Source organism: Frieseomelitta varia, unplaced genomic scaffold (genome assembly GCF_011392965.1).
Source record: "Frieseomelitta varia isolate USP_RPSP 00005682 unplaced genomic scaffold, Fvar_1.2 scaffold_168, whole genome shotgun sequence".
Classification (NCBI taxonomy): domain Eukaryota; kingdom Metazoa; phylum Arthropoda; class Insecta; order Hymenoptera; family Apidae; genus Frieseomelitta; species Frieseomelitta varia.
Window position 1 is genome coordinate 1 of NW_025109394.1, and position 11,177 is coordinate 11,177.

General features: G+C 31.8%; 1 protein-coding gene across 1 annotated transcript in view; it reads right to left on the reverse strand.

Annotated features, from left to right (window-relative positions):
- Positions 1 to 116: 116 nt before the first annotated feature.
- Positions 117 to 11,177, reverse strand: part of LOC122538604 (G protein-coupled receptor kinase 2) — a 42,015-nt gene continuing 30,954 nt past the window's right edge. Inside the window, exons 3-6 of the mRNA XM_043672833.1 lie at positions 10,230 to 10,325; positions 2,523 to 2,880; positions 682 to 1,592; positions 117 to 250 (exon numbers count right to left, since the gene is read on the reverse strand). Coding sequence (XP_043528768.1) covers positions 231 to 250; positions 682 to 1,592; positions 2,523 to 2,880; positions 10,230 to 10,325 — 1,385 coding nt within the window. The 3' untranslated portion in view covers positions 117 to 230. The remainder of the gene's footprint in view (positions 251 to 681; positions 1,593 to 2,522; positions 2,881 to 10,229; positions 10,326 to 11,177) is intronic.

Below are 11,177 nucleotides of genomic sequence, written 5' to 3' on the forward strand. Positions count from 1 at the left end.
TCTCTCTCTCTCTCTCTCTCTCTCTCTCTCTCTCTCTCTCTCTCTCTCTCTCTCTCTCTCTCTCTCTATCTCTATCTCTCTCTGGAGACTGATGTAAACGCAAAAGGCATACCTCGTTCTGCCACGGGATGGACACGCTGCCGGTGTTGAATTTGCTATAAAACGTGTCATCGGTTGCATCTAAATTGACACCTTTCACTGTGGAGAACTGCTCGATGTCCAGCACGTCCTTAGCGTACACCGCGTGGGGCTGTAACCAGAATCGATCAACGATAACGACTATTCCATAAAGAACGCCACGACAATGGTCTTTCTCCATACACACGTGTAGTAATTTCAGAATCCCATATGACATTGAATCTTTAAACGCAAGCACGGAGCGTTAGTATACGCTTTGATATTTTACAACTACTACGTGTTAACGACTCCAGCGACGAACGAAGCAAGGGATTGACAAATGTTTGCAAGTGAACGCAAGCCAAGGACTACGAGCCAAAGCTGCAGAACGAATCCGATGGATTTTCCCTAGGACAGTAATAGAAACAGTTACGTGTCGGAACGCGGCTGTGCCTTGTTGTTGTTGTTGTTTTCGCAAACGCAGGAAGACCGTGAGATTAGAAGAAAAAAAAAAAAAAAAAAAAAAGGCAGTAGAAAGTAGAAATCGGCTTGAACGACACCTACTCACATCCGGGACAAACGGCGGTTCCCACATACCGGCCTCGACCCTCTTCCAGTTCAAGCACTGAAAAAAGCTGTGCAACTTTACTTCCTTGGCGCCGTGTCGGCCGCACTTGCAGCCGAGCCTGTTCTTCGGGCTCTTCTTCAACAGCTGCTGACAGAGGCTCTTCGCCTCCTCGGTGAACTTGGTCGAGTACCTTTCCTGATCTTCCTTCACCCTCCTGTCCACCTCCTCACGCTTCACCTTCTCCTTTCGCGCGCGAAACGGGGCCTGGCCCTCGATCATCTCGTACAACAGACACCCGAAGCTGAACCAGTCCGGCGAGAACGTGTACTTCTCGTTGTCGATCACCTCCGGGGCCATGTAACCAACGGTGCCCACTCTCCCCGTGACCATGTCACCCTCCGTGATCTCCACCGCCAGACCAAGGTCGGATATCCTCACGTGGCCGTGATCGTCCAGCAGTATGTTCTCCGGCTTGCAATCTCTGTAAACTATACCCTGCAGGTGCAAGTGCTCCAAGCCGCAGACAACCTCCGCCGCGTAGAACCTGGCGCGATTGATGTCGAAGCCAGGCTCACCGCCCATGTTGTAGATGTGGAACTTCAAGTCTCCACCGTTCATGATCGTCAGGACCAGGCAGAGCGCGTCCTTGGTCTCGTAGGCGTACGCCAGCGAAACGACGAACTTGGAGTTGATCTTTTGGAGTATGTTCTTCTCGATGAGCACCATCGCCTCGCCCTTTCGTTTCTTGATCCGTTTCTTCTCCAGTTTCTTGCACGCGTACATCTTGCCGGTCGCTCGCACCTGGCAGGCGCACACCTCGCCGAATCCACCCTTTCCCAGCACTCTGTACATGCGGAACGTCTTGTACGTGACCGGCTGCGCCTCCAGCCACTTCCATTGAAGGTACCTGCGGTGCAAGAGGGCCATTGTTAGAATCGACGTGGCAGGTTAAGGCTTAAGGGTGTTGTCGCAGGGCAAATATTTGGCGATTAGGGAACTCATAAGAGATAAGAGCGAGTTGGAGCGAAGGATTTGAACGACAGGTTCGTTGGCTCTGTGTAATTGCTTGTGCAAAGTTTGGGATTAGTTGAACGGTTCAATTAAAACTCTTTGTGTCAGAGATATGTATCCTTCGTCACTCTCAGAGTTTGTTGAAACTGGAACTCCTAATAAGTTTACAACCACCTTTTTGACACTTTTATCTGACATAAAAAAGAAAAGAGGAAAAATTACCAAAACTAACAACAGAGGTATGTTCAAACTCTGCTCAATACATATGTATCCTTCGTCACTCTCAGAGTTTGTTGAAACTGGAACTCCTAATAAGTTTACTACCACCTTTTGTCACCAACTCTTTTTGACACTTTTATCTGACATAAAAAGAAAAGAAGAAGAATTACCAGAACTAACAACAGAGGTATGTTCAAACTCTGCTCAATACATATGTATCCTTCGTCACTCTCAGAGTTTGTTGAAACTGGAACTCGTAATAAGTTTACAACCACCTTTTTGACACTTTTATCTGACACATTAAAAGAAAAACAGAAAAATTACCAGAACTAACAACAGAGTATGCTCAATACAGAGTCACCCGTTCAGTCCACTGTTCCATCTCTCTGATCAATTCAAATATTCATCGAATATTTGAAAGACACTTGTACGTTGTCAATTGTATAGAAAAAACAAAAAGATATTATCTCAAATTTTGTTCAGAACCATCCGACCAATTCACTTGCGCGACAAGCAGAGACGAGTGTGATGTCTTGAGGAAGAAATGAGCCAACAGTCAAATCGACTAAGGTTTGAAAAAAGAAACAGCCCTTTTCGAGCGAGTTACCTGTAGAAATAAAAGCTGGTTTGGAAAGCTGAAAAAGGCTCGCCGGCCAGGAAGTTTTTCACGGTCTGCGCGATCTCGACAAAGAGCTCCTTGCCGCCGGTGCCGAGTCTCTCCTCACACTGGGCGATCAAAGAGTCGTTTAGGATGTCGACGACCTCGGAGCCCTCTCTCTTCAGGTATTGCTCGAATAGGTCCTTGGCCAGCTCGGTCCGATTCTCATCCATCTCGATCTCGTACTTCTCGATCGCGTCCAGAAAGAGGTTGTACCGATGGTAGGACGGCTTCTTGTCCTGGCAGAATTGCCTGAACAATAGCCTACCGATCGGCTGTTGATCCACCACATAGCTGTACCTGATGTCTGCAACAATCGAAACAGGCAACAATCGTTCAGTTGCAATTTCATGGTAATTTAATAATATATAACGAAGTAACGGTGAAGTGTATCTTGCGATGTAATAATGATATGATACAGTAATTATATAATAATATAATAATCACATATATCAATAATATAATAATATAATTTCATTGTAATTTAATAATATATAACGAAGTAACGATGAAGTGTATCTTAGAATGTAATAATGATTTGATACAATAATTATATAATAATATAATAATCATATATACCAATAATATGATAGTATGATATAATAATAATTTCATAATATATAATAATTTCATTGTAATTTAATAATATATAACGCAGTAATAATGAAGTGTATTTTATAATATAAAAATAATATAATAGCATAATGTTTCATGTAATTTAATAATATATGACACGATAACGAAGTATATTTTACAATATAGTAATAATATAATACAATAATTATATAATAATATAATAATCGTATATATCAATACAATGATATTATATATATATCAATAATATAATAGTATAATATAATGATATAATAATTTTATTGTAATTTAATAATATATACAAAAAAGAATGTAATTATGCAGAGTTAATTATAATAATTTCATTGTAATTTAATATATATACAAAAAAGAATGTAATTATGCACAGTTAATTATAAGGCCATATTGAACCCTTTGAGAACCAACGGTATCAAAAAACGCAACATTTCATTTGCAATTCTTCTACTCCAACTATTCATTCACTGTGAAATCTGTTCTCGTTCAGAGAGGAGAAAATTATTTGATTGGAAATAATTAATTTGTCAATCGTTAATTTCTTTATGAAATGATACTTACAATCATTTATTATTGTTATTATTATTATTAATACAATTCAACTTAATTAATAATCATCGTTAAATAAATTATTATTAAATAATTATTAAACAAATTATAATTATAAATAGTTATCAAATAAATTATAATTATAAATAATTATCAAATAAATTATAATTATAAATAATTGTCAAATAAATTATAATTATAAATAATTATCAAATAAATTACAATTATAAATAGTTGTCAAATAAATTATAATTATAAATAGTTGTCAAATAAATTATAATTATAAATAGTTGTCAAATAAATTACAATTATAAATAATTGTCAAATAAATTACAATTATAAATAGTTGTCAAATAAATTATAATTATAAATAGTTGTCAAATAAATTACAATTATAAATAGTTGTCAAATAAATTACAATTATAAATAGTTGTGAAATAAATTATAATTATAAATAGTTATCAAATAAATTACAATTATAAATAGTTGTCAAATAAATTGTAATTATAAATAATTTTCAAATAAATTATAATTATAAATAAATGTCAAATAAATTACAATTATAAATAGTTATTAAATAAACTATAATTATAAGTAATTATCAAGTAAATTACAATTATAAATAGTTATTAAATAAACTATAATTATAAGTAATTATCAAATAAATTATAAATAGTTATCAAATACAATTATAAATAGTTATCAAATAAATTATAATTATAAATAATTGTCAAGTAAATTATAATTATAAATAGTTTATCAAATAAATTATAATTACAAATAATTGTCAAGTAAATTACAATTATAAATAGTTATTTATAAATAGTTATCAAATGAATTATAATTATAAATAGTTACCAAATAAATTATAATTTAAATAGTTTATCAAATAAATTATAATTATAAATAATTATACCAAATGAATTATAATTTAAATAATTATTAAATAAATCCACTAACAATCATTTGTAATCTAACGACACTAGTTGACACGACATAAAAATTCAAATGTGAAAGGGCGAATCGATACGCGGCGTCGCGTCGTCGCCAAGTTTCGCGAAACGAGTTGCTCGCGGTCGGAAGGTTGAATCCGTTGGGAGATCTCAGGGCCGAGGCGATAATCGCGAAATCACGTCGAAAATGACCGTGGATTATCACCACGAGCGTTATTTCCGGCGTTGAAGCACGAGGAAGAAGATCGAGGAACATTCCGACTGAACTCGATTAAATCCCCACCTATCCCTGTTTCGCGACGTTTTGCAATAATTAAATTAAGCAATAAAGAAATTAATAGCAAGTGTAATTGACTGATCGACGCCTTTGGGGATCGACATAGACCTTGCGTTAGAGTTTCTATCGATATGTCATTCGCCTAATTAATTAATTTTTCTCGTCGAACAACAATTTGTCACGACGTTTGCACTGCGACGTATGACTGTGACAATTAACTCGCGGAATTTTATTTCGGTAAGTCGATAAATTTAATAATGAAAATGAACGTGTAATGTGTAGCATGGTTAACTATACACATGGTTTTAAATATTGAGATGCATACTGCAGAGAATGCAGCGTAATATTGCTGGAACAATTAATTGGCGTTAGAAATTTGACTGTTGAAAACGTACCCCGACTGAGGACAGAGAGAATTTTCTAAGTGATATATTGGTCTAATTTCCACAAAATTTTTCAAAATTTATCAACCTCAATATCATGTGAAAATGACAAATTCAATATGTAAAATGACCTAAGATAAGTGTGGATAAATTATCGTGCATTATAAAATTATTATTATTATAAAAATATTAAGGTTATAATATTATAAAAATATTAAAATTATAATACTATAAAAATATTAAACTTATAATATTATAAAAATATTAAAGTCGTAATATTATAAAAATATTGAAGTCATAATATTATAAAAATATTAAAGTCATAATATTATAAAAATATTAAAATTATAATATTATAAAAATATTGAAGTCATAATATTATAAAAATATTAAAGTCATAATATTATAAAAATATTAAAGTCATAATATTATAAAAATATTAAAGTCATAATATTATTATTGTCATTATGTCTATTTCACCAGTTTATCTAACATAGATAACATCTACATTGGTACCATACGTAATACCATCATTAGTTAGTTTCGTTTCGATATCTTCGCTCTCCGATTTCCCAAAATTGAAAGAAAAGAAGAGAAAAATGATCTCTAAATGACCGAAACCCCAGCGATTACGTCTGAATCCAACAAAAATCCTCCCCTTCGGTGACGATCCATCCAATTTCAATCGCAAAACACCCCACGAGAACTGGCTGGTTTTGGACGATCAATCAACCGTGGCTCATCAATCAGCCGTAATATCTGAGAGCCTAACTCGGGGATGAATGAGCCTCCGGAGGCGGAAGAGGCGGTCCAACCTCCTCCTGAAAGGAGACACTTTCAGAAGCCTTGGGCTCTCATCACGGCTTAATTAACCGAGACAACGGAGCTCGAACAGCTTCTTATCTTAATACAGCCTTTCTCCACGGGCACGTTCATTTTCTCTCTCTCTCTCTTTCTCTTTTTCTCATTTCTTTCTTTCGCGCTCGCGTGAGATTCAATAATCCGGCACGAGGTCACGCGTTGGAAGGGTCACGCGTTGATTAGCCGCGAGATTCACGGGTGGGAAAGAAAAAACGGCGACTTGTGCAAGACAGCCGCCAGAGTGGATGTCTGTCGCCAGTTTTCCTTTTTTTCTTTTTTTCTTTTTTTTAAAGAGTGGATTTAATAAAATGTCTACAACGGGAATCACTCAACTACTCTGCCGCTCGAAATTAATCCGAATTTCATTTGTTATGACGAAGCAACAGACGTACGATAAAGGAAAATAATCGAAAATTAATTGCTTGACATCTCTGTGCAACTTTCGTTTGAAATCCTTTCAATTTTCTTTCTTTGTATGATCGATATATGATCATTCGATTCGATCATTATTAAATAATTTATATATATATATATATTATATTATTATATTATTAAATAATTTATGTATATATTATATTATTATATTATTAAATAATTTATATATATAATTATTAAATATTATTATTTATACATATTATATTATTACTATATTATTAGATAATTTATTAATTTATCATTAAATAATTTCAGATGGCAAAGTATATACTTGAATAGACAGTCTAATAATTGAAATATCTGTGATACGAAAAATCTTTATTAACAAAAGTTGTTCAGTATAAATTCAGTATAAATTGTTCAGTATAAGTTGTTCTTTATATATATATATATATATATATAAATCTATAAATATCTATAAAAATTTCTAAAAATTTATAAAAATCTATATATATATATATCTATAAATATGTATATAAATCTATGAATATCTATAAATATCTATATAAATCTATAAATATCTATAAAAATCTATAAATGTCTATATAAATCTGTAAAAATTATAAATATCTATATAAATCTGTAAATATTTATAAAAATCTATGAAAATCTATAAAAATCTATAAATATCTATAAAAATTTCTAAAAATCTATAAATATCTATAAAAATCTATAAAAATCTATATAAATCTGTAAATATTTATAAAAATCTATAAAAATCTATGAATATCTATAAAAATCTATATAAATCTATAAATATCTATATAAATCTATAAATAAGCTACTTTCTAATAATAAATCTAACAACGCGACAGATTGTTTTGGCATTTTAGTCGGCACTCGATCACGAGGCGAATCCCGCCATCGAGGACGAGATCGAAATTGGAACGTTCGAGATCGAAAGTTCGTGAACCCGCACGACAAACAGTCGCCGAAGATTTTAATTGGCGCGTCTGCTGCACCAGACTCCCCTACCTCCCCTTTCAATCTATCTATCTATCTATCTCTGTCTCGTTTATCCCTCTTATCGGCGTCATCTTATTATCGTTATCGGTCGGCGGATTAGAATAAGAGGATTAAAGGTTCACCGATCGTTCCGGTTCCACTGTGCGAAAAAGGCGTGGAAAAGAGGGAGAGAGAATATACAATGGAACTTCATTTTCCTCGAACCGATTGGAAATTCTAACACGCGTGCATGAGCGTCGACGCGTATCTAAATAAAATTCTCACTTTTATACGTACGATCTCTTCTCTTGAACAATTTCAAAACAAATTCTACTTTAACGAAACGTTCAAATTTTTTTCAAAACAATATTAAAATGTTTTTCTCGTTTTTTTTTTTTAAATAATTCTTTTCAAACAGCGAGATTTTCTTTCTTCAACGATTTCAAACAGGTGAATTTAATGAAGTCTGTAGTCTATATAAAATTTAGCAAACAATTACCGCGATAATTCGCGGTAAACTGAATTTTTTTTCTCGATCGGTTCGTCATTGTTAAATTCCGTTTCTTTTTAACATCGGAGCTACGAAAGATAATTGCATGTTTAATATTTCTTCATCTTATCTGGATCGTGTCTTTCACTTGCAGTTAGATTCTGTAATTTCAGGAAATTTCCAGAAATTGAAGTATTTATAATATTACGTATTTATAATTAGTTTATAATTATAAATACGTATTAAGTATTTATAATGTAATATATTTGAAGTGATATAATATTAATTGAAGTATTTATAATGTCCGATTCTTAAGACTGTAACGATCGTCTACTTTCCATAGTAATTTTCATCAGGCGCTAAAAAAGAATCCTACGAAAATCTGATTTCTACTTTATACAAAGAAACCATGAATCTAAAAAAAAAAAAAAAAAAATGAAAAGAAGACAAAAGTACCAAACGTGTAAATAAATTGACTACAAACTTATTACAATTCGTCTCTCGATTATTAAAAATTGCACGACTCCGCGCTAGCATCGTCATCGTTATAACATTGACAAATGCAATTTACATAACGAGAGAATTATTGGGGACTGATCGTATCGCTCGTTAATACATAAAGTTTCATTTCAGATGAATAAAATCTAATCCCGACGAATAGTTTTATATATATATAAACGAAGATTCGCCGGATTTACCTTCACTATTAATTAATAAAATCCACGACAACATATATATGTATAAAATTCGATAAGTAGAATTCGAATCGATGGTTTTACTGAACACTATAAATAATGTTCCAGTAAATGGACAAATGGAATTCTACTGTTCGCTGATGTATGAAATTTCATATTCCAACAAGTGAAAATTGAAAGTTTTATTGGAATTCTACTATAATTCGTAATTACCGGAGTTTTATTGGTATTCTACTATAATTCGTAATTACCTACGCGGAGTTTTATTGGAATTCGACTATAATTACCGAGTAATGCAAAATTTAGAATATTCTACTAAATCTGTGCCTTCAGATTCAGATATCCAGATAAGTGTCGCAGAAAAATTTAAGAAAAAAAAAAAAAATTTCTCGAAACATATCCAATTACGCGCACAAGTAATTACTCTAACCACACTGTTTATATCTTTGGCACTGTAAAATTCAATTCTACTGGAGTTCTATTAGTCGCTGACGTCGAAATCACTCTGATCACACGAGACACAGTTCCGCGAAGCGAAACTCCTGATAAATAAAGATTCCACTGAGCTTTTGTTGTTCGTTAATTCATTCGTTTTACGCTCGTACGAATGAATTCAATCGACAGAAATTCATAAATGTTTCTATTTGAAGCTCTTTCTGAAATAATTCTGAGAATTCTAGAGAAGTTTGCTATTTGATATTGATAGAAGAGTGATTTAAAAACTATAAAGAATGTCTCTTGATTATTATTTGCATTATCATATCGTAATATTATATTATACACGTGTATGTTTATAATTGTAATATAATTATTATGTGATATTGTACTGTCACGTGTAATTAATATACTTCGTACACGCTCATAAAATGAAAATGAGTAAATTTCATGTGATAGTAGGTAACAATTATACGAATTAATATTTTTATAACTACAAATAGGGAATTTCTTTACATAAGATTTATTATGGCGTTTATAATGGTGTAAAAAAAGTTATAAATATTGCGTCGAACATTATATCACGAACGTAAGAAAATTGTAAAGTTTTCAATATATTTTTACAGTCTAAAACTTGTGATCAAAGACAATAATTCATCAATTTCTTCAAACGTTGCAAAACCTAAATGTCATATTAATCTTGCACCTTTCACTATAATAATATTTAAATTTCGTGAAATATTTAATATAATAATATAATAAAATTTAATTTTCATTAAATTATTATTAAATTTAATTAAAATTCAAATTTGATTGAATTATTATTCAATTTAATTATCTCAAATTTGAAAAATTATTATCATCAAATTACATTAAATTAAAATCACACCATCCAGGTGGAGAAAAGAAAAGAACTGCAAATGAAACTTGAATGAGCCAGAAAGGAATATTGCACAAACTCATTACACTCTATGATGAAATAAAAATTTCACATTTAACAAGGCTACTCGTGACGAAGACTCACCTAACTTATCTTTTAGGCCGATGCACTGGGAGATGTGTGGAAACTGGAGTATCTTTCGCCATTTTTTACTCTTACCCTTGTTACTGTCACCACCGCCTGCAAAATGACCAAATCAGAGATTAGAAACTGAATTAGAGAACATTTTCATACATTTTATTTTACGTTTTCATTTAACACGTTGTGTTTCATTATTTTATTAACAAACTGCAGATGAATATATTGAAACGCTATTTAATTGATCAACGAGGGTCAACTGTTGCCACACCGGAGGAAAATAAATTGGCGAGGAAACGGTGATTTCCTTGGCTCCGGGCATTTCAATTATGCAACGAATCTCGTCTTGCAACAATCGACGCTAATTAAAACTGCAATAGAGGAGCCCGTTTCTGCGATTTCAACGATGCAGAGAGTTCGTAATTGGAAAGCGGTATATAGCTGATAATTTCAACCGTGGTCAGCAACGTTCCGTTGAAATAAAGAGGCATCTCGTGACCTTGACAGTTTAAGTAATAAAAGTACTAGTAACTTATTTTCTCTTTTTTTTCTTTTTTTTTTTTTCTACATAGGTAAATGGAAAATATGGGAACCTTTTATAGAATTTTGTTCAAATACATAGGAATTATATTTTAATAAATTTCTACATATTTTATTCAAATACGTAGGAATTATATTTTAATAAATTTCTATATATTTTATTCAAATACATAAGAATTATATCTTAATAAATTCCTATACATTTTATTCAAATACATAGGAATTATATCTTAATAAATTTCTATGTATTTTATTCAAATACATAGGAATTATATTTCAATAAATTTCTATATATTTTATTCAAATACATAAGAATTATATCTTAATAAATTCCTACATATTTTATTCAAATACGTAGGAATTATATTTTAATAAATTTCTATATATTTTATTCAAATACATAAGAATTATATC